This window comes from Coregonus clupeaformis, unplaced genomic scaffold (assembly GCF_020615455.1).
Source record: "Coregonus clupeaformis isolate EN_2021a unplaced genomic scaffold, ASM2061545v1 scaf1350, whole genome shotgun sequence".
Taxonomy (NCBI): Eukaryota; Metazoa; Chordata; class Actinopteri; order Salmoniformes; family Salmonidae; genus Coregonus; species Coregonus clupeaformis.
The window spans coordinates 93,042-120,863 of record NW_025534804.1 but is presented as its reverse complement, the minus strand read 5'-3'; the positions used below and the strand labels follow the sequence as shown (position 1 = coordinate 120,863).

The 27,822-nt window shown below is 42.0% G+C and overlaps 1 protein-coding gene and 1 non-coding gene across 2 annotated transcripts; one reads left to right on the top strand and one right to left on the bottom strand.

Annotated features, from left to right (window-relative positions):
* LOC121535013 (septin-2B) lies at window positions 1-27,822 on the top strand. Its single transcript, XM_045218085.1, is given in 14 exon segments — window positions 1-29; window positions 6,467-6,506; window positions 8,609-8,723; window positions 16,023-16,106; window positions 16,303-16,426; window positions 16,699-16,821; window positions 16,823-16,831; window positions 16,951-17,068; window positions 17,339-17,440; window positions 18,307-18,452; window positions 21,160-21,282; window positions 22,523-22,583; window positions 22,859-22,956; window positions 26,396-27,822. Coding segments are annotated over 13 exon segments (1,161 nt in total). The 3' UTR covers window positions 22,946-22,956; window positions 26,396-27,822.
* Window positions 823-894, bottom strand: trnap-ugg. Its single transcript has one exon. It is a non-coding gene; the product is annotated as a tRNA-Pro (tRNA).

The following is a 27,822-nucleotide window of genomic DNA, read 5'->3' as shown; positions in this document are numbered from 1 at the left end:
ATGACAGAGCCATTGTGCCCGTTTCTGAGGTGGGCTGGGTAGAGCTCAGCAATACACAACACAGGAAAAAGATATAGGACTGGAAAATCTTGGTAATCCTCCTCTTTATCAAAATGTTCCTTATGAATGTGCCTCATTATTGTTGTGTTTCTCTGAATTAAATGTCTTGCATTTCCCCCTGATTCACCAGTAAACACTGAGCAATGATGAACAACAAGACAGGAGACATGATCAAAAATGTTAAGACACAACTGAAAGCCAATCTGAAAACAAACCCCAATACCATGGGTGGAGAAGCTACTAGATTTAGAGCAAGTTGGAGAAGCACACCAAGTAAAATCAATGCACACACTGAGGTTAGTGCTGGCAATAACATGACATGTAAGGTGTAAAGGGCCAGCAACAGCAGGCATTAGGCCTACAGTGTATTGGTTTAACTGCACACGATTGTAGTACTGAAGAAGGGCCAGAAGAGATCAGTATAACAACAGTCATTCATTGGGCTATAATACAGCAAGTAGCCTGTACATTTTTTATCAACATTTTTTTATCAACATTTGGAAATAGGTAAACGTGAGGTTAGATCCATCTCTGTGTTATTTCTGAGACTAGACATTTTCAAGTGTGATTAGGCCTACTTTCAGTCTTTGAGGTGAGGGCTGGCAACAGATAACATCATTAGTAAATCAACCTATAAAAATACATTCCAGACCAAGATGAATTCATGGATAGAAGATGTGCACCTGAATGTTAGAGGGTAGAAAAGTTAATGATGAATGGCCTTGTCACAACATACCGAAAATGTTGAATAAGAAAAAAGATGGGCTCGTCCGGGATTTGAACCCGGGACCTCTCGCACCCAAAGCGAGAATCATACCCCTAGACCAACGAGCCGCTTACGTGATATGCAGATATCAATGTATAACTACATACCAACCGTGACGACAACAACGACACGAAATCCTTGCTGTCTGGCCATAGTTTTCGTCAAAACAGCTGTTGGCGCCAAATTAATAACTTGGGAAATACAGACTGTCCCTTTTTATTATGAAGAAAACCCTGGCTTTACGTACCTCAATTTCACCCAACTTGCCTTAATATCTTGTTTAAAATGTTTGAGCGCACAAATCCTACCACCCAAGTTTCACGAGCACTGATTAATTTCCTCATTACATTGTAACGCTGGTTACAGATGATGAGATACGTAAGGACACATGCTCTTTCCATGACATAGACAGACCAGGTGAATCCAGGTGAAAGCTATGATCCCTTATTGATGTCACTTGTTAAATCTAATTCAATCAGTGTAGATGAAGGGGAGGAGACAGGTTAAATAATGTGTGCCATTCAGAGGGTGAAGTGCCTTTGAACAGGGTATGGTAGTAGGTGCCAGGCGTACCGGTTTGTGTCAAGAACTGCAACATTGCTGGGTTTTTCACGCTCAACAGTTTCCCGTGTGTATCAAGAATGGTCCACCACCCAAAGGACATCCAGCCAACTTGACACAACTGTGAGAAGCATTGGGGTCAACATGGGCCAGCATCCCTGTGGAACGCTTTTTGACACCTTGTAGTAGGAGTCCATGCCTCGACGAATCAAGGCTGTTCTGAGGGCAAAAGGGGGTGCAACCCAATATTAGCAAGGTGTTCCTAATGTTTTTGTACACAATCATTGTACCATCTAGACCACTGTGAAGTATATTTTATTTAACCCAAACTATTGTATTTGCAGCTGTTTGAATCTGGTCTACAAAACCGAAAGTAAATCTAAATTTAAGCATGGGAAGCATAGAATAGCACACATAGAACATATATACCGCTTTTTAAACTTGCTTTCATTGATAATGACAGATCTGTAAATCATATTTCTATGTGAATTTGGTTGGGGTCCCCAAAAAAGTTACATATTGCAGCTTTAAAGGGGGAATTTGCGATTGCTACATACATTTTTGGACTTTTAAATTAATGATATGTACCCATTGATTCTTGAAGAATATGTAGGGATAATCAACTGGCTCTATGTGTTCTATGGAAAATAGTGAACGACGTGGAAGGTGAGTTCCATGACACATAGCGGAGTGGAACTAACCTTCCACAGAGTTGCACTATTTTCCAGAGAACGATAGAGCCCAAAGTTGATTATTCATTTTATACCATGGCTAGAAATGTGTTCATTTGCAGGTAAAAATGTGTTCAACATCCACTGAAGTTGCTAGCAAGTTTACTAGATGGCTACAGTAGTTGCAGTGGTAACCGAACAAACAGACTTGCTAGTTTAGCTAACCAAACTATCAGTCCTAGCTTGCCATTATGAAAATCAAACTAGCAATGCCAATAATGTTTTCAATTCGAATTTTGCTTTCAAAAGCAGCTCAAACATAGAACATGTAAGAATGAACTAAAGCCATTGAATTCTACCATGCTGATGTGGTTATAGGGAATAATGCACACTCTAGAATGCACTTCAAGCCAATCAGAAACAAGTATTCAACAATGCCATGGTATAAACACATGCCATGGCATAAACACAGATAGAACAATGAGACATTTATTTCACCTGATGTATAAATGTGAAGCATCCGGTTGCGTTTTCAATCACTACCAAATATGGTGGTGAGAGGAAGCCCAGTGGCTGGCAATGGGAGAAGATGGAGCGAGATGGATTTTGGCCAACATTCTGCAAATGTTCTCATCGATTAAACATTTGATCTCAATACAGTTTTCTATTTCCCAAACTAGAATCTGTTACAAACAGAGTGGACTAAGTTTAGTAGACTATACCCTTTTGCGTTGTTTAGAAGGAGTACAAGGGTGAATTTAGTTATTCCACACCCGCACTTCACAGAGTAGGCATTCCCTAACGGAAATATGCAAATACAAGCTAGCTCATGCTTGGCTCTGCCCACCTCCTTGCTTGTTCTGCCCACTATGATTAATTTGCTCCCATTGGAAACGACAGGCTGTGGTCTATCTTGGGTTAGTTACAAAAATCTTTGGTATAAATGTATATTATAACGTTGCTACATAGTAGCTCACTAGCGAGTTCACATTGTAGCCTATTGACCCGTAATACGTAGGCCTATGTTGTTCTTTTGTAGCCTATCTAATTACACGTGTATGAGCCCTAGGCCCACCTTCCACAGACTAGCCTGAGCCTAGTGATGGCTATAATGTCAACGTTATTATCCTATAGGCCTAATGTTAATAACTGATCAAATGTAATAGGCCTACCTGATGATGATGTGGCACTGTAGGTGGCTTAGTTCAGTTAGAGTATGCATTTATAGTAAGCTAGGCCTAGTTGTTGGGCAGTTTAATTACATTTTTTGTTACCCATTTTAAAGTCTCATGCCTATCTTCATAAATAATGGGCTAGTTTTATTATTAGTAGGCCCATAATCAATCATCATAACCAACTCTACAGATTTATTCAAACTTTAGGTAAATTGCTTCTACCTCAGAGATGGGAAACTGACGGTCCACACCCTTTGAAGGCCCAATTTTGTATAATTTTTAGGAACTCAGTCGGGGTCTCAACGTACTGTTGCGAGTTAGAATAGTAGAATACACAAGGTGCAATTTCGAAATTTGGTTGTGCATCATCAGTTTTTTTTGTTATGTCAGTCACTGATAGTCAATTAGCCCATGTCAGCAATTTGTTTTTAGATTGTTTAATTAGTTTAGCGGCCAGCTATCTAAACTTGTTATCATGGTTAAATTACCGTGTGGGGGGCCCCCATTGATTTTTTTATTCAGTCTCACTCAGATATATTAAAAACTGCTAACATTTCTTACCACCCTATGGCAAAATGTGTAGAATTGCAGGAAATTAGCTGTAACACAGCAAATATTCCTTTCTGCCCCAACCTGGTCTCAGAGCATTTCGTATTATTCTGTAGGTAAATCTGAAACACTCCATTTAGTACGATATGTTCCGTATTACATTTACATTTTGCAGACACTCTTGTCCAGAGCAACTTACAGGAGCAATTAGGGTTAAGTGCCTAGGGCACATCGACAGATTTCTCACCTAGTCAGCCTGGGGATTAGAACCAGCAACCTTTCGGTTACTGGCACAATGCTCTTAACCACTAAACTACCTGCCACCCCTATGATGTATTAATTTGTGGATGTCCAGCGTCCATTCCGTATGATATGTTATGATTTGCAATTCGTTCAATATGTTATGAATTGCAATTTCCTACGTTGTTACGAATTATATAAATATATATATATATATATAATTTTGCAAAATGTATGATATGGTACGAATTCGAATTAGTTGTTGCTAAAGTTAGCTAGGTGGCTAGGTGGCTAACTCAAACATTAGCTAGCTGGCTAATGTTAACAAGGCTAGATGTTAGGGTTACGGTTAGGGTTAAGGTTAGGAGTTAGGTTAAAGGGTTAAGGTTAGGGTTAGCTAAAAGGGTTAAGGTTATGGGAAGGGTTAGCTAACATGATAAGTATTTGCAAAGTTGCTAATTAGCTAAAATGCTAATGTTGTCCGTGATGAGATTTGAACATGCAACCTTTGGGTTGCTAGACATTCGTGTTACACACTCACCCTCCCATCTTCCTTTTGTTTTTTCTTCAGTAACCTCCTGTCTTATGTAACTATACCAAAATTAACATGCGTATTCATTTGAGTGTCCTGGTGTGTATTATTATGAGTGTCCTGGATTGACTTTACTATGTTACGTCTAGTGTATGAGATCAGGCTGCATGGCAAAATGAGTAGAATTGCATGAAATTAGTTATAAAATTGCAAAATATTCGTTCCACCCCATGGCAAAATGTATAGAATTGCAGCAAACATGTTTTAAAACTGCAACATTTTCCCTACACTGCATGGCAAAACGTGTAGAATTGCACGAAATTAACTCTCAAAGATAAAACATTTTTCTCTCTGCTGTCAAGAGGAGGGCGGGCCACTTAAAGGTTTTGCTAGCAATGTGGTGGGGATGGATGTGGGCCCCTCATGATCAGTTCAGATTTTTTGTGGGCCCCACCCCAATCAAAGTTGCCCATCCCTGTTAATGATGAATTAAGGTTGAAGGACTTTGGATCAGACTGACCACTGCTTTGTCAATTTTTGTTTATGATTTGAAGTACTGTATGATGATAGTTGGTGATGAGGATAATGACGATGATGATGATGATGATGATGATGATGATGATGATGAATAACAGTTGTATTACAAATTGTAAAGAAAATCGTTGGTAGTAGATTTACGTGTCCGATTTTATTGCGAAGAAAAAGCAATGCATTATTTGATGACCAATTTGAGGACAGTCAACGCCCAATGCATTCTGGTCCCTGTGCTGAAGAAGCTCAGGAATTTGAGGTGTTGTTCGCCAGTCCAGCCTCCAAACCAATGACTGTATATATGCTCCAAACCCACAAGGTTTTCTTTCACTGACAATCGAAACGGTAAATATTGTATCTATTAGCCAGTTATTAGGCGTATTCATGTCACATTTAACTGTCTCGTCGAATTAGATACCTCGTTTTAACTTCCTGCCGCATCCCAAATAGCTTGTTAGTATTAAGCTAGCCTTTAGCAAAGTAGCTAGCTACTTGATAATTAGATGGCTGGCTAACGTAAGTTTTCAAAGCTTGCTTTTAGACACTTCGCCGGTTTAATAGTCAGTGTTAGCTAGCTAACGTTACCATTTGAAACCATGAGATGAATAATCAATTTACAGTTTGTCTACACAGCCCGGTTTGAAATACTTGTTTGCTAGCTAGCTTGAAGGTGTTAAATCATGTTTTGTGATATTATTAGCGTAAACTTAACTAGATAGGCATATTTGAGGTAACTGCAATATCATTTAGTTGTATTTCAGATATTGGGACAGCGCTTTCAAAACCCAGTTAAATTTTTTTCAGACTTCCACTGCTCGGCGTTGAACAAATAAAAGTCCAGAGAGCAGTTAGCTACTGTTAGCTCTGAAAGAAAGATGCCCATGTCAATTTCTCTCTGGCCTCCTCAGAAGGGCCCGTCTGTTGTCAGTTGAATTGTGATGAAATTATTTCTTCCCCCCGCTAGCTAACTGTATGAAGTTTTGATATCACTTCCAGCTTCAATTTATTTTTGGTATGCTGTAATAGAAAAGTCACTAGCTAGCTAAATAAAAGTACAGAATGGAAAGTTGAATTCAAGTTAAAACCAACTTGAGTACATGCATCTGTGAAGTGAAAGTGCTAAAGAAAGTTTTTGGAAGGGAAGGCTGTTAGTTTTTGTTGTTAGACATTCTTTCTCGAAAAGTCATTGAGCAGAGAGCAGACTTCCTGTCTCTCACAGTCCTCTAAATCATGTAGGTAGGCTATCCTCCATTTTGTTAGTGTACACAGTCGTCATTCTCTTCAAGTAAAAGCTAGTCCTATTGATATAGTATTTACATGCTCTGCAAAAAAAACTGAAGTACTTTACATTTGACATGTGAGGTTCTCTGTTCTCTGGCAGGTTGAAAGAGCTCAAAATGTCTCAGGCTGAAAAAATTAAGGTAAGTTCCCGACTGAGTATGATAAGAGGATGCTTGCTTCCTCTCAGTAAGTTTGCTTCCTCTCAGTAAGTAATGCTGTCAGGCGGTCCAATAATGACTTCAGAGGGAGCTTATTTTGACTAGGCCTATATAAACAGGATGTGAATCTGCTTTGGCAAATCAGGATTTATTAGAATTAAAACCATTGCAGCCATTGGAAAAAAATAATATATATGTATTTGATCCCTGCTGATTTTGTACGTTTGCCCACGACAAAGACATGATCAGTCTATAATGTTAATGGTAGGTTTATTTGAACAGTGAGAGACAGAATAACAACAACAAAATCCAGAAAAAAGCATGTCAAAAATGTTATAAATTGATTTCCATTTTAAATTGATCTGCAAAACATGACTTAGTACTTGGTGGCAAAACCCTTGTTGGCAATCAGAGGTCAGACGTTTCTTGTAGTTGGCCACCAGGTTTGCACACATCTCAGGAGGGATTTTTGTCCCACTCCTCTTTGCAGATCTTCTCCAAGTCATTAAGGTTTCGAGGCTGACGTTTGGCAACTCGAACCTTCAGCTCCCTCCACAGATTTTCTATAGGATTAAGGTCTGGAGACTGGCTAGTGCTTCTTCTTGCGCCACTCCTTTGTTGCCTTGGCCGTGTGTTTTGGGTCATTGTCATGCTGGAATACCCATTTACGACCCATTTTCAATGCCCTGGCTGAGGGAAGGAGGTTCTCACCCAAGATTTGACGGTACATGGCCCTGTCCATCGTTCCTTTGATGCGGTGAAGTTGGCCTGTCCCCTTAGCAGAAAAACACCCCCAAAGCATAATGTTTCCACCTCCATGTTTGACGGTGAGGATGGTGTTCTTGGGGTCATAGGCATTCCTCCTGCTCCAAACACGGCGAGTTGAGTTGATGCCAAAGAGCTCCATTTTGGTCTCATCTGACCACAACACTTTCACTCAGTTCTCCTCTGAATCATTCAGATGTTCATTGGCAAACTTCAGATGGGCCTGTATATGTGCTTTCTTGAGCAGGGGGACCTTGCGGGTGCTGCAGGATTTCAGTCCTTCACAGCGTAGTGTGTTACCAATTATTTTCTTGGTGACTATGGTCCCAGCTGCCTTGAGATCATTGACAAGATCCTCCCTGTAGTTCTGGGGCTGATTCCTCACTGTTCTCATGATCATTGCAACTCCACGAGGTGAGATCTTGCATGGAGCCCCAGGCCGAGGGAGATTGACAGTGCTTTTGTGTTTCTTCCATTTGCGATTAATCGCACCAACTGTTGTCACCTTCTCACCAAGCTGCTTGGCGATGGTCTTGTAGGTCATTCCAGCCTTGTGTAGGTCTACAATCTTATCCCTGACATCCTTGGAGAGCTCTTTGGTCTTGGCCATGGTGGAGAGTTTGGAATCTGATTGATTGATTGCTTCTGGGGACAGGTGTCTTTTATACAGGAAACAAACTGAGATTAGGAGCACTCCCTTTAAGAGTGTGCTCCTAATCTCAGCTCATTACCTGTATAAAAGACACCTGGGAGCCAGAAATCTTTCTGATTGAGAGGGGTTCAAAGACTTATTTCCCTCATTAAAATGCAAATCATTTTATAACATTTTTGACATGTGTTTTTCTGGATTTTTTTGTTGTTATTCTGTCTCACTGTTCAAATAAACCTACCATTAAAATTATAGACTGATCATGTCTTTGTCAGTGGGCAAATGTACAAAATCAGCAGGGGATCAAATACTTTTTTCCCTCACACAGAGATGACCAGTTCCTTACATCTGTTTATAAGCTGAACAGATGGGCTTAGGGCCTAACTTTGAAACCTTTGGTTGGACTGCACATTCTCCCTGGTTACGTAGAGGCCTGTTAGGGCCATAAACACTGGGAATTCAGAAAATAATGATTTTCACAAAGAGATGGCAGAGACAGTCACCTCACCCAAAGGTCATTCGTGGACAGCTGTTTCTTTTGAGTAGCGGCCTAATTGCCGGTTTTAATCTTTGCTGCTGTGATTTACACTGCCCATGCCAAAGTAAAAATGATGGTATTCTTGGGTCGAATGACTCAGGTGCTCATGTTGTTGTCTCTTATGTTTTACAGCAGGGTCAGTTCACCAACCCAGAGACGCCAGGGTATGTGGGCTTTGCCAACCTGCCCAACCAGGTGCACCGCAAGTCAGTCAAAAAGGGCTTTGAGTTCACCCTTATGGTAGTCGGTGAGTGTCACAATATTTGTCTGGTGTTTTTGTATTGAGAGTGTTGTAACGTTCGTATGCAGTATCTAGCCGTAGTTCCCCTAGTTGGATATCAGACAGAACGTTTCACCAGTTGTTTGAGCTTTGCACAAAACCACTTTGTGTCTTTGCTTGTCGGTGAGTGTCAGCCATTTTCTTGCTGCAGTTCTTTACTCAATTCAGTAGAGATGATGAGTTTTGACCTTCAAAGGGGAATGTGTGGCAAAATGATAATGTTCACACAGCTTTGTCAGATCATAAGCATCTTAGGAATGTGACAGCAACAGTAAGCAATGCATATTAATAGGGTTGTCACGATACTAGTATTACAATACTATGATACCAGATTTTCCATGGCAAAAAAATAAAACAGGAATTAGACTAACCTCTATGGTCCTATAAAAACCTACTTGATGTAAAATTGTGAGTGATATAGCTAGCAAAATAAACAAATGTGACTCTAGGTGGCAACATAATGCTGTTTGTTTCTAATATTGGGACTGTTTCCCTCAAGAAATTAATGTTCCACTTCATGTTTTGTTTCCTTGCCACGATACTTCGGAATATCGCGATACTGGTATCATGACAACCCAGTATGCATTTCCTTTTTCCTCGATGCATTTTGAGTGGGAGGATAGCTTTTTTTCTTTGCTAAACATACAATATATTTTTAACAGAAATTTAACAAACTGGTATTATGCCTAGTTTGTGCTAAGCATTTAGGCTATCACTTCATGCTGTCGACAGAATGGAATGTGACTTCTTTGACCATAAGTCCGGACAGTTGTTATCTAGTTGACAAATGCAGACGTTTCCTTTTCCCATAGCCTCTCCTCACCATTCACATTTTCCACCCTCCCCACAAATCCGCCAGTAACCACTATTGCAAATCGCTTCACTTCCTTTTAGAGTTTTTATGTGACTGTATGTATGTCCGGCATACGTGTGTGCCAGAGTGGTTGTGTCTGAGAGAGTGGGATATGTGTAGGATCATGTCAGAGGCCCGGTTTAGGTCACTGTTGTGAGTCCAGCTTCAGACAGTCTCTATGTAAACGGATGGAGGCTGGGCGTATCTGCGTCCTCTGGTTTAGCTGTGTGAAATGGTTGTCCTTTCTCTCTTCTTCCTCCATGTCTGTGTGGGGGAGGAGGGGGGCCCTATTGTATACTCATCCCTCTGCCTTAAAATAAACCAGAGTGGAATGTGTGCCCGAGGGGCAGCTCAGCACTGGACAGGCCTCTGCTCTTGCTGCTAAATAGAATAAGTATGAATAAAAACCACACAAGAACTACGATGAGAGTTAAATAAACACTAGAATGCAAGTATATACAGTACCAATCAAAAGAGTTTGGACACACCTACTCATTCAAGGGTTTTTCTTTATTTTTACTATTTTCTACATTGTAGAATAATAGTGAAGACAATAAAACTATGAAATAACACATATGGAATCATGTAGTAACCAATAAAAGTGTTAAACAAATCAAAATATATTTTATATTTGAGATTCTTCAAATAGCCACCCTTTGCCTTGATGACAGCTTTGCACACTCTTGGCATTCTCTCAACCAGCTTCACGAGGAATGCTTTTACAACAGTCTTGAAGGAGTTCCCACATATGCTGAGCACTTATTGGCTGCTTTTCCTTCACTCTGTGGTCCAACTCATCCCAAACCATCTCAATTGGGTCATCTGATGCAGCACTCCATTACTATCCTTCTTGGTCAAATAGCCCTTATGCAGCCTGGAGGTGTGTTGGGTCATTTACCTGTTGAAAACCAAATGATAGTCCCACTAAGCCCAAACCAGATGGGATGGCGTATCGCTGCAGAATGCTGTGGTAGCCATGCTGGTTAAGTGTGCCTTGAATTCTAAATAAATCACAGACGGTGTCACCAGCAAAGCACCATCACACCACCTCCTCCATGCTTCACGGTGGGAACGACACATGCGGAGATCATCCGTTCACCTACACTGTGTCTCACAAAGACACAGTGGGTGGAGCCAAAAATCTCCAATTTGGACTCCAGACCAAAGGACAGATTTCCACCGGTCTAATGTCCATTGCTCGTGTTTCTTGGCCCAAACAAGTATTTTCTTCTTATTGGTGTCCTTTAGTAGTGGTTTCTTTGCAGCAATTCAACCATGAAGGCCTGATTCACACAGTCTCCTCTGAGCAGTTGATGTTGAGATGTGTCTGTTACTTGAACTCTGTGAAGCACTTATTTGGGCTGCAATTTCTGAGGCTGGTAACTCTCTAATGAACTTATCCTCTGCAGCAGAGGCAACTCTGGGTCTTCCTTTCCTGTGGCGGTTCTTATGAGAGGCACTTTCATCATAGAGCTTGATGGTTTTTGCGACTGCACTTGAAGAAAGTTCTTGAAATTTTCCGCATTGACTGACCTTCATGTCTTAAAGTAATGATGGACTGTCATTTCTCTTTGCTTATTTGAGCTGTTCTTGCCATAATATGGACTTGGTCTTTTACCAAATAGGGCTATCTTCTGTATATCACCCCTACCTTGTCACAACACAACTGACTGGCTCAAACGCATTAAGAAGGAAAGAAATTCCACAAATTAACTTTTAAGAAGGCACACCCGTTTAATTGAAATGTATTCCAGGTGACTACCTCATGAATCTGGTTGAGATAATTCCAATAGTGTGCAAAGCTGTCGTCAAGGCAAAGGGTGGCTACTTTGAAGAATCTCAAATATGAAAAACATTTTGATTTGTTTAACACTACTTTGGTTACTACATGATTCCATATGTGTTATTTCATAGGTTTGATGTCTTCACTATTATTCTACAATGTACTTTTTTTTTTTTTTTTATAAAGAAAACCCTGGAATGAGTTGGTGTGTCCAAACTGCGGACTGGTACTGTACATTGCAGTGCCAGAACCTTATTCAATGTGTAGGAGTACTGGAGTGGTTGAGGAATATATACATATGTATGGTAATATAATAATGGTAATATACAGGGCGTTCTGAAAGTATTCAGACCCCTTGACTTTTTCCACATTTTGTTACGTTACAGCCTTATTTAAAGTTTTTATTAAATTGTTCTTAGGGACCCTCAATGCTGCAGAGTTTTTTTGGTACCCTTCCCCAGATCTGTGCCTCAACACAATCCTGTCTCGGAGTTCTACAGACAATTCCTTCGACCTCATGGCTTGGTTTATGCTCTGACATGCACTGTCAACTGTGGGACCTATATAGACAGACAGGTGTGTGCCTTTCCAAATCATGTCCAATCAATTGAATTTACCACAGGTGAACTCCAATCAAGTTGTAGAAACATCTCAAGGATGATCGATGGAAACAGAATGCCCTGAGCTCAAATTCGAGTCTCATATTAAAGAGTCTGAATACTTATGTAAATAAGGTATTTCTGTTTTTTATTTAAAAATGTGCAAAACAAATCTAAAAAAACAGTTTTCGCCTTTTTGATTGAGGTATTTGTGTAGATTGCTGAAAAAAATGATATTTAATCCATTTTAGAATAAGGCTGTAACTTAACAAAATGTCAAAAGTCAAGGGAGCTGAATATTTTCCGAAGGCACTGTATACATGTAAACAGGGCTCTTATGATATGGCATTAAAATATCTCAATAATTATTTGTATTCATTTTTTGTAGTTATTGGCGATACACAATGTTTTCTCTAAATAGGCCTAAGCTTTTTTGCACAATTAAAGACCAATACACTGCATTTCAATTAGTCGTGAATAATCTAATGAATTATATCTAGCCTTCAACCCTAAGACCCACTAATAATTTAATTATTTTATCAAACTAGTTTAACCTGCTTTTTTTCAATAATCACTGATCTGGCTTTCAAGTTTGTCTAATGAAAGTGCCCTTCTTGTAAAAAAAATAGCCTGAACCATGCACAACCACTAATAATATCAATCTTCTGGTAGCAGGCACTATAGAACATTTACACGGGTCTCATAAACAATCTCTCTAGCCCTTCATCATGACTCTCAGTTCCATTACATTACACATAAAAGTCATTGGGCGATGGCGTCTTGTGTAGGAAGGAGTTTTGTTACATTAACACGCAATGCTTGCGTACGGTTTTGCATAAGAACCTTATCTTTTAATATCGCGAGAAATGATTGTCTATAAACAAAATGTTAAATTGCTACACACCTTTTTATAGGGTTAGGGTTCCCACACGGCCATGTTACAGCACTAGTTTATGTAAAACAGATGGAAGACCGAGTGGACTACCTGTGCTAATTAGCTATCTGTGTAAACGGAAGACAGACTCCAGAAATATGTTGTCACCTGAAAAATACTGTCAGCTACAACTGTCTTAAGCGGTTAAAACAGTGAACTAGAAGTGTGTATTTTGCGTTGAAATTAATTTGATGTGATATGAAAGTAAAGGGATTTAAGTATCTAGAACCGTACCGCAATTGAGAATCGATTCACGTTTAGATGGAGTATTTGGCTGTTTTGGCTTCCAGAGCCAATTCACCCTTTTAAACAGAATATGTATGGTCTTTGGACTAAGGAGTAACGTTAGGTTCCTTTTAGTCCAATATTTGACTACAATCTCTCAAGCACAAGCCCACCTGCTAGTGAGTAGCCAGCTAATCTTTATATTTAAAGGCTAGCCAATTTGCTTGCTAACAAGCTAGAGCAGTTTAACTGTTATGGATACACCCTCCTGTCTGTCTCTAACTGTTTAAACCACATAGCCTGTTCGCATTGTGTCAGTGTTCAAATCAAGTGGCCAAACTTGGTAAGAAGATGCTTTTTTCTCAGAATGAGAACGAGTTGCCAATTCCTTGTGTAAATATGTCTTTTTATGCTCATTGCACATTCATCAAACACAGACTAGACAGCTAGCACATAAGTGTGGCTAAAATGCTGATAGCGGTACCGCAATGCCGTGCATGACAAACTGAGCATTCATTTTCCACAATCATGTTCATTGTTACTCCCATCTTAGTAGGGTCTGCTGTGTTTTACATGTTGGGAGTTGAGACATAAAAAGGGTATCGTTATAATATAAAGGTCAAGTTCTCCTCTATTACAGTAAAATAATGTTTCTGTGTCCATATGACTGATTTTGTTTGACCAAACCTGAAATGCAAATAGCGAGTTGAAACTGCTTGTTGTCAGAGATGAAGACAATGCACTTTCGTCGTTGTTGTGAGTTGCAGGGAGAGGGGCTTGGTGTCTGTGTGCGAGTGGTAAGGTGCACAGAAATAGCGAATGAGATGAGACCAAAAAGTCAAACACTCATCATAAATTCAACCCTAGATTCTTGCGATACAGGCATTTGTAACATCGCGCTAAAACATACATTCAAATTTATTTGATATATCGCCCAGCTCTACATGTAAACAGGAGTAAAAGTGACCAGTAGCAGGATAAATACTAAAGGTAATGCCAATCAATAATCAGTGGACGGTAGCGTAATGGAGTAATACATCTAATCAATAATAATCTTCGCAGCAGCGTAGGTTTTCTGAGAGGGTAGAGACCGGTGGATGGGCGTAGAGTCAGTGTGGATAGTCTGTGGGAGAGGGAGATCAGTAGTTGTTAGCGCTTTAACAGTCTTATGGCCAGGGGATAGAAGCCGTTTAGAGTCTGTTTGTCTGAGCCTTGATTCACCAGTACTGCCTGCCGGACAGGAGCATAGAGAACAGTCCATGTCTCAGGTGGCTGGAATCTTTGGACATTTTTTCAGACCTTTCTCAGATACCGCCTGGCATGTACGTCCTGAATGGCTAGGAGCTCACCCACAGTGATGTGCTGTGTCTGCACCGCCCTCTGTTAGGCCTTCCTGTTGCGGGCGGTGCAGTTGCCATGCCATCTGAGGGGCCATGCCAAATCGTTTCAGCCTCCTGAGGTAGAAGAGGTGTTGCTTTGCCTTCCCGACTGTTCTGGTGTGAGAGGACCATGTTAAGTCCTTAGTGACGTGGACACAGGAACTTGAAGCAGTTAACCCTCTCCACTGCGGCCCGTCGATGTGGATGGGGTGTGTGCACCCCCTGTTTTCTGTAGTTCATGATCCTGTTGCCCTGGCACCACACTGCCAGTTCTCTGACACCCTCCCTCCAGTTGCAGGTGGAGGTGTTCAGTCTAAGGGTCCCGACATTGGTGACGAGCTTGGAGGGCACTATGTTGTTGCACGCTAAGCTGTAGTCGATGAACAGCATTCTCACGTAGTTATTCCTCTTGTCTAGGTGGGAGAGCGCAGTGTGGAGTGCAATTGAGATTGCTTCATCTAGATCTGTTGGGGTGGTATGCAAATTGAGTGGGTCTGGGATGATGGAGGTGATGTGTGCCATGACCAACCTTTTTCTAAGAACTTCATGATTACAGATGTTAGTGCTACAGGGCGGTAGTCATTGTGGCAGGTAGCCTTAAGAGTTCTTGGGAACAGGAATGATGGTGGTCAGCTTGAGATAAGTGGGGATTTCAGACTGGGACAAGGAGAGGTTGAAGATGCCTGCCAGCTGGACTGCGAATGCTCTGAGAACGTGCCCTGGAATACCATCTGGCCCCATGGCTTTGGGAGTGTTAAAAACCTCAGTCATGTCGGCCTCGGCAAGCGAGATCACCTTGTGCACGTTTCGGTGGTGTTTTTTGTCAAAGCGTGCATAAAATGCATTGAGTTCGTCTGGTAGAGGGGCATCGTTGGATAGATCACGGCTAGGTCTTCCTTTGTAATCCGAAATGGACTGTAGCCCCTGCCACATGCATCGAGTGTCGGAACCGGTGTAGTAGGTTTACACCTTGTTCCTATATTGTTCACCTTGTTCCTATATTGACCTTTTGTGTGCGGTAGCTCTGACTTTAGTTTAGTGCGCACCTCTGTGTTAATCCAGGGCTTTTGATTGGGGAAGCAGCGAACTGTCACTTGAGCTTGTTGCATTTAGGACTAAGGACTGTGTGTGTGTGTGTGTCTGGTTTTACTGCGAGGTTAATGCATTTCCCAGGCTATGAGAGGCCTAATGTGTAGGAAGATGCTTGGCTAGCATACAGAGTCCAGGCTAGTTGTGCCCGTTGCCCAACTAGCAGGCAATATTGTGTATTTTGTGGAAAAAGGAACACCCTGCACACATCTAATTGTAGATTCTTGTAGTATTTGTGGTTCGTAGACAAAAAGGTAATCCGTTATGAACAGATATATATTGCCATATATTCTATATTTTGCCATACAGGCATAATAGTCTGTTCTATTCGGTTTTTAATCGTGTCTTTGGTTGTGATAGGATGATAGGGTTTTTATATTGATGATTCTGTGTGTTCTTTTTAGGGGAATCTGGTCTGGGGAAGTCCACCCTCATCAATAGCCTGTTCTTACGGACCTCTACCCAGAGAGTGATCCCTGGAGCAGCAGGTAATGGGTATACACACACACACCAAGGCCAAACTTTCCGCTATCATCAAAACCTAATTTCTTCCTGCATAACCTAATGGGAGTCATTTAAAACAAATTACGCCAAATCCCCTCTCATTTAGTCAGTGGCCTCGAGTATCTCGAAAAGCACAACCTTTTCGCTCCTCTCCCCCCTGGTTTTAATTTTGACCCACAGAGAAGATTGAGCGCACGGTTCAGATCGAGGCGTCTACGGTTGAGATCGAGGAGAGAGGGGTGAAGCTCCGCCTCACCGTGGTGGACACACCCGGATACGGCGACGCCATCAACAGCCAGGACTGGTACGCCACTGTCCACAACCTCTTTTGTCCAACATGGAAATTGTTGGAATATAGTTGAAGTAAAATTTTTGGGAAATCTTTATAGTTTTAAAAACAAATTTTCTAACATTTAAAGGGATAGTTTGCTTTTAAAAGTTTTTTAGCTTTGCATGAGTTTCTGGACTTGGCAGACGACACCCCTGTAACTAAAATGTCAGTTCCCATTGCTCTACCCATGTCATACAGTGTTATATGGCTTTTCTAATGGCCACTGCTTCTTGTTTCTCCTCCAGTTTCAGCACCATCATCGCCTACATCGATGACCAGTTTGAGCGCTACCTCCACGACGAGAGCGGTCTGAACCGACGGCACATCGTGGACAACCGTGTTCACTGCTGCTTCTACTTCATCTCGCTGAGGCCATGGGTATACACACTTTTCAACATGCACTTTTAATTAACCTTGACTTAATGACTTTAAATGAGTACCCCCCCTGTGGACTTTCCAGTTATTTTACTCGCTCTCGCTCTCCCTTTCTCTCTCAGGCTGAAGCCTCTGGATGTACAGTTCATGAAGGCCATCCACAACAAAGTCAACGTGGTTCCTGTCATCGCCAAGGCCGACACACTCACCCTGAGAGAGAGGGAGAGGCTCAAGCGCAGGGTAGGAGACATTATAGCTCAACCTGACTCTCAAAAGTATACAATAGGAGAACATTTTAAGTAATCTCACACAAGGGATGTAAATGTTGTGGTCTTCCTTTCATATGATACAACTGCACCAATGGACTGCACCGCGTGCCTGTATTGTTAAAAAAAGAATCCCTCTGTGGATTAATAAAGTACTGTATATTCAATTCAATAGTTAAAGCGCAGCTAAAGTAAATAGCCAAAATGATGTGTACATCCTCCATATTCCTGTGTGTGGCTGTAGATTCTGGATGAGATTGACGAGCACGGCATCAAGATCTACCACCTCCCCGACGCAGAGTCTGACGAGGACGAAGACTTCAAGGAGCAGACAAGGATTCTCAAAGTAATCCCCACCTCCTTTTCTAGAATTGGTCCTGCCTACCTAAGGATTCTGAACCCCAATTGTCATTTCCACATATAGTGGGGTCTGAAATTATTGGCACCCTTGATAAAAATTAGCCATAATAACTGTATAAAATAAATAATTTAAATACTGAGCTATATTGTATGCTATTGTTTTTCTCTGAAATTATATTATTTTATACTAATACAATTGCTCAGAGAAAGAGGTTTTGTTTAATAAGTAATACTTATTTCTCTCAAAAAGGTAGGGGTCAAAATTATTGACACACCTAAAAATTCTGATAAATAAAGTAGTCAAAAGTGTATTATTTGGTCCCATATTCCTAGCACATGACTACATCAAGCTTGTGACTCTTTGCAGTTCGTTTTGGTTGTGTTTCAGATTATTTTGTGCCAAATAGAAATGAATGATAAGTAATCTATTGTGTAATTTTGTGGTCACTTTTATTGTAAATAAGAATAGAATGTTTCTGAACACTTCTACATTAATGTGGATGCTACTATGATTACGGATAATCCTGAATGAATGGTGAATAATTATGAATGAGAAAGTTAGAGGGTCAAAGATCATACCCCGAGGACATGCTAATCTCCCCTGTCATCTTTAACAAGGGTGTCAATCATTTCGGACCCCACTGTACATACATTATCTTGGCGATCGGAATTGACATCGAGGATGGTTTCTTTGAGACTTTTACTACTGTTCCTGAAAGTTACTAGCATTGGAAGTTCCAACTAAAAAAAAACACACAACTTTACAAATAAGCTCAGAATGGTATGCAATCACCAAAATCACAAACATGCTATCTGTTTTGACCATCAATGTCTCCTCTCTCCTCCCTCTAGGCCAGTATTCCCTTTGCGGTGGTGGGCTCCAACCAGCAGATTGAGGCCAAGGGGAAGAAGGTGCGGGGTCGCCTGTATCCCTGGGGCGTGGTGGAGGTGGAGAACCCCGAGCACAACGACTTCCTCAAGCTGCGCACCATGCTCATGTGAGTGGGTGGGAGAGAGAGGGCCTGCACTGGGCCATATCCTCAGAGGGGCTGCTCTGGTTTCTTCATATATTCGACTTGAATAGCAGCATAGAATAGCAGCTTCAGAATCCCGAACGGAAATAGTGGCTAATGCCGATTTAATTGAGTGTTTATGGTTGATTTGGATTACCGTATTTTCCGCACTATAAGGCGCACCGGAGTATAAGCCGCAGCAGCTAAATTGAATGATATTGAATGATGTGTACATATATAAGCCGCACTGGACTATAAGCCGCAGGTGTTTTAATGTTTAATTACCATATGTAAGGGTTCGTGCACAGAGGGGATTGTCGGGAAAGAGATGGCTGCTTGAGGAAGCTCCCATTTATTAACATTTCAACAAACAAGTTGCATATTTGCATAACGTATTCCAGCAAAATTAGTTAATAGCGTCACAATCATTTAACCACTTAACTTTGGTTATTTTTGAAAAATCTTGAAAAAGTGTGCTCATCTTTGAATATGTATCTACATTATAGCCTACAGTAGTACCATAACAAAAAACTAAGCTTACAGCGCTTGACGAGGCAATATCAATGGCTAAATTAAATGTGTTTTTTTTTAAGTGCAAAATAAAGTGCCTGTAACACGACAGTAAGCGCGTAAACCTAAAGTTGCAGCAACACGGCTGCTTAAAATATACGGTAATCAGCCTACCAGAAAAGTCATTAATCCTCGTCTTCATCTTTTAGGCTAAGGTGCAGTACACGGCTGTAACCAGAAAAGTCAAGTCATTAATCCTCATCTCCGTCTTCTTCCTGCGTACTAAAACCACCAAAGTCCTCATCTTCAGTGTCGGAAACGAACAGGCTCAGGGTGGCTTCGTCAGCCACTCTCCTCTCTCCTTCGTTGACGCTCTCAAAACCAACGAACTCCTCTTCGTCACTGTCGGAATCGAACAGACTCTGAAGGGCCTCAGCTGTGGCGGCGTCCTCCTCTTCATCACGCAGCAGTCCAGCCTTTCGGAACCCGTTAATGATCGTGGATGTTTTGACACTCCTCCACGCTATCAGGATCCACTCGCAAACTTGAGCGAAAGTTGCTTTTCGCATGCGACCAGTTTTGGTGAATGATTTATCGCCGCTAGTCATCCACGCCTCCCACTGAACGCGTAGTGCCACTTTGAACGCACGATTGACACTGATGTCGAGTTGCTGCAGATGCTTCGTTGTGCCCCCCAGGAATCACAGCTGGAATCGAGTTTGTGCTCTTGATGGCTGCTTTCACATAATCCGTTATATGGGCCCTCATGCTGTCCAAAACGAGCAAAGCTTTTTTTGGCGAAAGAATCCTCCAGGGCGCTTTGACGTAGCACTCATTCAGCCACTCATTCATTACGCTTTCCATCATCCACCCTTTCTTGTTGACTTTAAAGGAGATGCCGTTCAGGATCTTTTCTTTTGGCATTGTAATCCGCTTAAAAATCACCATTGGCGGAAGCTTTAATCCAGATGCTGTGCAGCCAAGAACACAAGTGAAATTCGTTCTCTGTGGCCAGTGGTTCTCAACGTGATGGACGATTCACCTTTCTTGTTAACAGTCCTAGTGAGAGGCAGGTCAAACGTCAAAGGCACTTCATCCATATTTATGATCTGGTCCGGTCCGATGGAATATTCCTCTATCATTCTTTGTGTGAATTCGCGAAGTTTGTTATTTTTTCCTGGTAGTCGGGAGGGAGTTGCTGACACACAGTCGTCCGCGCCCTGATGGAGAGTCCCTTTCGTCTCATAAATCTGAAACACCAGGATGGTCCACCTCTAAAATTTTCAATTTTCATTTCGGTGGCGACTGTTTCAGCTTTCAGTCGGATCTGCAGGTGGAAACACCTCGGCCGTCTGCTCTCTGTGTGTTCACCCAATCTTCAAGAAAGTCTTCAAGTTCGGGCCATCTGCTTTTATTACCTCTGAAAGCTTTTTTTGACTTTTTGCATTGAGACAGTTCTTCCCGCTGGCGTCTCCAACGTCTCACCATTGACTCATTGATGCCAAGGCTACGTGCAGCAGCTCTATTTCCTTCTTTTACAGCCAGTGTGACTGCCTTTAACCCAAAAGCTGCATCATATGCATTTCTACGTTTGTTTTCCATAATGAGGGTTTGTGCATGAAAACTTCCTTTGCACAAACTGTCTCGCTCTCGTAATGTCTGTCTGTCTTGCTCTCGTTCTGTCTCTCGTACCACTCTCGGTTCCACTTTTACTTTTGCGCGCTACCTGTCTCACTCTTTTCCGGCCTCCAGCTTTTCCTGCTGGAGCCCGCGGCTTAAAGGTGAGGGGCGCGGACCGGTCATAGAGCCCATAGAGTTAAAGTTGGTGGACTGTAACCTGTAAAATCCATAGATTTAGGAGGTCTTCTAGTGGCCGTTAGCTGTAAAAATCCATAGATTAGCCGCACCGTTATATAAGCCGCAGGGGTCGAAAAATTGGAAAAAAGGCGCGGCTTATAGTCCGAAAATTACGGTATATTCTTATATTGAACATGCTGAATGCTTGTCTTCTACAAAGCTGTGTCAGTTGTATAATTGTATATGTTGTTTCAATCCATTAAATGTCAGTAGTGAGCAGTGACTGTCCCGTCTCACATACTGCTTGGTGTTTCGCTTATGACTATCTTGAGTTGAGCGACTGGTTTAGTGCTTGATTGATTGACGGATACCTATCCTTCTACAGCACCCACATGCAGGACCTGCAGGAGGTGACCCAGGACCTGCACTACGAGAACTTCCGCTCAGAGCGCCTCAAACGAGGCGGCAGGTTGTCCTCCCATGGTTACGTTCTGCCTCTGTCTCCTGCGTACGTACCTGTCTGTCTGCCTGACTTTCTATACCCTACCTCCCCCCAAAACTTCCCATACGCAGTAATATAATATACAACCAAAGACTCAGACAAACTTAATGCCACGTAGACAGCTGAATGTAACAGAGCATGTTGATACAATGTTGAGACATTTGTAACACAAGACTTGTGTGGCTTAACTTCCTTAGAATTGAATGACTAAGACAATTGGTTGGTAACTAATACAGTGTCTCAGTCAGCCAGTTCCACTTATCTTGGGTTAATGTCTGTCAAGAAGTGATTAGGTGGTCGTCAGCATTGAAAGTAAATCTCCATTGTGTTCATTAATATTACATTGTTGGAAAAAACGTGTTTTTAAATAAGTTGAAAAACTATCATTTTGGATGTACATTCTACAACAATTTGACCTTAGTAGTGGGTTTGAGTTAGGCATGTATAGTCCGTGGGCTATTTTTACCTTGGTTATTTATTTATTTTTGTAGTGGGCTATGGGTTTTAAACCAGTATATAGTTTGGTTATAGGTTGTATTTGTAGTAGTATGGGTGTCATATGACTCTAGGAGTGTGGACCCTTTGGATTCTTTGAGACCTTCCTCTATAGCCAATCCAGGAGAAGGGAGAGATTTTACTGCCTTCCTATTGGCTCACCATCAGCCCAATGATGGTGGTCTGGTCGGTCCAATCCTCTGAGTGGACTGCTGGAGGTACTGTTTTCAATGGGGGAGGTACAACTATCCCCCCCGTCCCCTACACTTGCTGCTCTCTTCTTGCTTCTGCAGCTTGCCCTCTTTCACTTTAGCACCCAGCTTTCTACATTTCCCCCAATCTGTTTTTTCTCTCTCACTAATTTCTCTCCGGCCCTTCTTTCGACTTTCTAAGTGTTGCTTTCGTCACGTCTGCTTAAATACTAGAAAGCTAGAAACTGCACCCCACACACACACACACACACACACACACACACACACACAACCACCAGACTTGGGGATCTACCAAAACTCTCTTCCAGAGACCCCGTATGCACATGAGTTTTCACTCCTCCACCTTTCTGCTGATTCTATGAATGACAATGATATGCTTTTGAATACTGTATTTTCTTCTGAATGCACAAACTATATAATAACTTGAAATGTATGAGATTTCCAGTGTTCATTTATGTGGATATTTATGCCAAGTCTCCCCAATGATTGAGCCTTTAGCCTAAAGAGCCTAACTCAACAAACCTGTGTCCGTGTTACAGGAAGGGACCGGAGCCGGAGGAAATGGATAAGGACATGATCCTGCAGGAGAAGGAGGCTGAGGTGGGATAGCTAATCATTAATATCCCTCTCTCACTACCTACAACTCACACTACCCTTATACTGTATACTTCCATTCAAATATCGCATTTATGGGAGTATCACACCATCTTGAATACCCCACTCACCGGACCTCTTATACCCAAACTCTTACTTGGACTGCAATAAGTTTATTCCATGTGATACAGGTGGTTGTTTTGAGGAGGGGAGGGGGTTTAGTCAAGTAGTCGGTGTTCAAAGATTTGGTAGTAATGTTATGTTTATTTTGTTCTGTGCAGCTGAGGAGAATGCAGGAGATGATTACCAAGATGCAGGCCCAGATGCAGATTAAGCCTGATGGAGCGGGAGACGGCCAGCATGTGTGAAACCCACCACGGTAAGAACAACACGTCCAACAACACATTTTGACACTAAACACAGCAAACCTATGCTATGAAAACTAAAATGTACACTGGCATATTGTGGACCTATATGGCTCAGTTGGTAAGAGTGTGCAATGCCAAGGTGGGTTCAACACATGTAGTAATCAAAATACACATACAAATATATTTGAACTCGCTCTACGGTAAGTCTCTTTGGATAAAAGTGTATGCTAGGTGGTATATATTTTTTATTACTATACTGAACAAAAATATAAACGCAACATGCAACAATTTCAAAGATTTTACTGAGTTACAGTACATATAAGGAAATAATTTAAATCAATTAATTAGGCCCTAATCTATGGATTTCACATGATTGGGAATACAGATATGTAACTGTTGGTCACAGATACCCAAACATGCTCAATTGGTGACATGTCTGGTGAGTATGCAGGCCATGGAAGAATTGGGACATTTTCAGCTTCCAGGAATTGTGTACAGATCCTTGCGACATGGGGCTGTGCATTATGCTGAAACATGAGGTGATGGGGGCGGATGAATGGCACGACAATGGGCCTCAGGATCTCGTCACAGTATCTCTGTGCATTCAAATTGCCATCGATAAAATGCAATTGTGTTCGTAGTCCATAGCTTATGCCTGCCCATACTGTAACCCCATTGCCACCATGGGGCACTCTGTTCACAACGTTGACATCCGCAAACCGCTCGCCCACAATGCCATACACGTGGTGTGCGGTTGTGAGGCCGGTTGGACATACTGCCAAATTCTCTAAAACGACATTGGAAGCAGGTTATGGTAGAGCAATGAACATTACATTCTCTGGCAACAGCTCTGGTGGACATTCTTGCAGTCAGCATGCCAATTGCATGCTCCCTCAAAACTTGAGACATCTGTGGCATCGTGTTGTCACAAAACTGCACAGATTGCAGTTTATTGGGGGTGGGCTGGGGTGGTCCAAAGTAGGGGAGGGTTAACAAACATTATTTTTTCTTTGGGGAGGGTTGTGTTATTAATTTTTTGGGCAGATGAGAGGGTATTTGTTTTTTTCTGGTTAACATTCGCTCTTGCGTGTTTTACTAGACTGAACAAAAATATAAACGCAACATGCATCAATTTCAAAGATTTTACTGAGTTACTGTTCATAGAAGGAAATCAGTCAATTGAAATAAATTAATTAGGCCCTAATCTATGGATTTCACATGACTGGGCAGGGGCGTAGCCATGGGTGGGCCTAGGAGGGCATAGGCCCACCCACTTGGTAGCCAGGCCCACCCACTGGGGAGCCAGGCCCAGCCAATCAGAATTGGTTTTCCCCACAAAATACACTGCTCAAAAAAATAAAGGGAACACTTAAACAACACATTGTAACTCCAAGTCAATCACACTTCTGTGAAATCAAACTGTCCACTTAGGAAGCAACACTGATTGACAATACATTTCACATGCTGTTGTGCAAATGGAATAGACAACAGGTGGAAATTATAGGCAATTAGCAAGACACCCCCAATAAAGGACTGGTTTTGCAGGTGGTGACCACAGACCACTTCTCAGTTCCTATGCTTCCTGGCTGATGTTTTGGTCACTTTTGAATGCTGGCGGTGCTTTCACTCTAGTGGTAACATGAGACGGAGTCTACAACCCACACAAGTGGCTCAGGTAGTGCAGCTCATCCAGGATGGCACATCAATGCGAGCTGTGGCAAGAAGGTTTTCTGTGTCTGTCAGTGTAGTGTCCAGAGCATGGAGGCGCTACCAGGAGACAGGCCAGTACATCAGGAGACGTGGAGGAGTCCGTAGGAGGGCAACAACCCAGCAGCAGGACTGCTACCTCCGCCTTTGTGCAAGGAGGAGCAGGAGGAGCACTGCCAGAGCCCTGCATAATGACCTCCAGCAGGCCACAAATGTGCATGTGTCTGCTCAAACAGTCAGAAACAGACTCCATGAGGGGTGGTATGAGGGCCCGACGTCCACAAGGTGGGGGTTGTGCTTACAGCTCAACACCGTGCAGGACGTTTGGCATTTGCCAGAGAACACCAAGATTGGCAAATTCGCCACTGGCGCCCTGTGCTCTTCACAGATGAAAGCAGGTTCACGCTGAGCACATGTGACAGACGTGACAGAGTCTGGAGACGCCGTGGAGAAAGCGTTCTGCTGCCTGCAACATCCTCCAGCATGACCGGTTTGGCGGTGGGTCAGTCATGGTGTGGGGTGGCATTTCTTTGGGGGGCTGCACAGCCCTCCATGTGCTCGCCAGAGGTAGCCTGACTGCCATTAGGTACCGAGATGAGATCCTCAGACCCCTTGTGAGACCATATGCTGGTGCGGTTGGCCCTGGATTCCTCCTAATGCAAGACAATGCTAGACCTCATGTGGCTGGAGTGTGTCAGCAGTTCCTGCTGGAGTGTGTCAGCAGTTCCTGCAAGAGGAAGGCATTGATGCTATGGACTGGCCCGCCCGTTCCCCAGACCTGAATCCAATTGAGCACATCTGGGACATCATGTCTCGCTCCATCCACCAACGCCACGTTGCACCACAGACTGTCCAGGAGTTGGAGGATGCTTTAGTCCAGGTCTGGGAGGAGATCCCTCAGGAGACCATCCGCCACCTCATCAGGAGCATGCCCAGGCGTTGTAGGGAGGTCATACAGGCACGTGGAGGCCACACACACTACTGAGCCTCATTTTGACTTGTTTTAAGGACATTACATCAAAGTTGGATCAGTCTGTAGTGTGGTTTTCCACTTTAATTTTGAGGGTGACTCCAAATCCAGACCTCCATGGGTTGATAAATTTGATTTCCATTGATAATTTTTGTGTGATTTTGTTGTCAGCACATTCAACTATGTAAAGAAAAAAGTATTTAATAAGATTATTTCATTCATTCAGATCTAGGATGTGTTATTTTAGTGTTCCCTTTATTTTTTTGAGCAGTGTACCTTTATTACCGATAGAAATGCTCCTCAGAAGATCACGCAGGTGACGAAGCCAGATGTGGAGGTCCTGGGCTGGCATGATTACACGTGGTCTGCGGTTGTGAGGCCGGTTGGACATACTGCCAAATTCTCTAAAACGACATTAGAGAAATTAACATTAAATTATCTGGCAACAGCTCTATTGGACATTCCTGCAGTCAACATGCCAATTGCACTCTCCTTCAACTTGAGGTGTCAGGTGGATGGATTATCTTGGCAAAGGAGAAATGCTCACTAACAAGGATTTAAACAAATTTGTGCACATAATTTAAGAGAAATGTGCATATGGAAAATGTCTGGGATCTTTTATTTCAGCTCTTGAAACATGGGACCAACACTGTTTAGTATATATCAGATGTACTCAATCAGAATTATTGGTCCCTTTTAGTCTTTGAGTGTTCATATAAATCCAACATTAGGAAGTACAAGTCCTTATGTATCACTTTTGTATTTCCCTACAGGTTTTCAAGCTGTTATTTGAGCTTGACCAGAGATGGATGGAGGGATTGCAGGAGAGAAGGGTGCGAAAACAAGAGAAAGATAACTGGTCCTCATACTGCTTGCCACTATATTTAGTTTATTTCACTCCTACTTGGGATGATTTTGAGTTTTCTTTTATTTTTTCTTTATTTTTATATAAGCAGTATTACATTTTTATATTTACACACATTTTCTTTCTAATATTCCATATTGCTCATTATTCATTTGTTCCATTCTATTGGAATGGACCATGCCAGTTAGTCACCAAATGAAGAAGAACTCCTTTAACCAGGGGAATGCTTTTATTATAGAGACATAGTTTTTTTTTTTTGCTGTTGAGAAAGCCAAAAGCTGCTGCTTTTCAGTACTGTCATAGCCAAGGCTTTCCACTCGGCCTCTGCTAAAATCGCTCATTAACGGTCGATCATGTTAGTTACTGTGGCTCCGCGTTACGAGTGGGAAAGACCAACTTATTGTGAAAGTTAGCAGCTCTCTTCTGTCTTTCGTGGAGCCATACAGTTAAAACTGTACATTTTTTTTCTCTAATGGTTGTCATGCCAATGTTGGAGGATTCTTTAAAGATTGTGTATTGTTTAAAGATATTGTTTAAACAGTCTTTGAAAAGCAGCAAAAATATGTTTCCTTATATTGCTAGGATTCATTGACCGTGTTCTTTCTCCTACTCCCTTGCACACAGCTCTTTCCCCTGTCTGAAGTGGTGTTGTGTTGAAACGACTGGTTATGACTGAAATACATGACACTGTGACCTTCCCAGTCATCCTGTAGCCCTGAACCAATGAAGGAGACATACCTTGGTGTTTTTTACTGTATGTGCCTATATGAATACTGGACCTGTAAAGTGTCTCAGAGTAGGAGCACTGATCTAGGATCAGTTTAGCCTTTTAGATCATAATGAATGTGGTTATATAGACTGGGGACCTGATCCTAGATCACCACTCCTACTCTGAGACACTTTATGTCCCCAGGTTTTAACATATTGCAAAGTGAATTGATGTTTGAGGTGAAAGTCCTAGCGAACTAAAAGTCAATTGAATTACTGTGCTGTTCGGACTTATGCTTTTCCTCGTGGTCCCCCGTGATATTGATGATTTGTTGAATGAAGTGCATCCAGTCTGATGTGGAGGTCGTGCTGTAAAGCCCATGCTGTACTTGGTGTAATATGATATCCATAGCCTTCTATTCTTTATGGCTGAGTGTCAATGGATTAAGACTGAAAAGTGACTGATGTTGGACAGGTCTAGTTACAGTTGCTGTGACCGCTGGCCTTGTCACTATCCTACGCAAGCCAAGTCAGAGTTAACATTCCAATTTCTGCTGTTTTATCCAATAACTATCAAATAAAACCCTTGACGTATGCTATCTTGTAATAAAGTTTTTATTAAAGCTA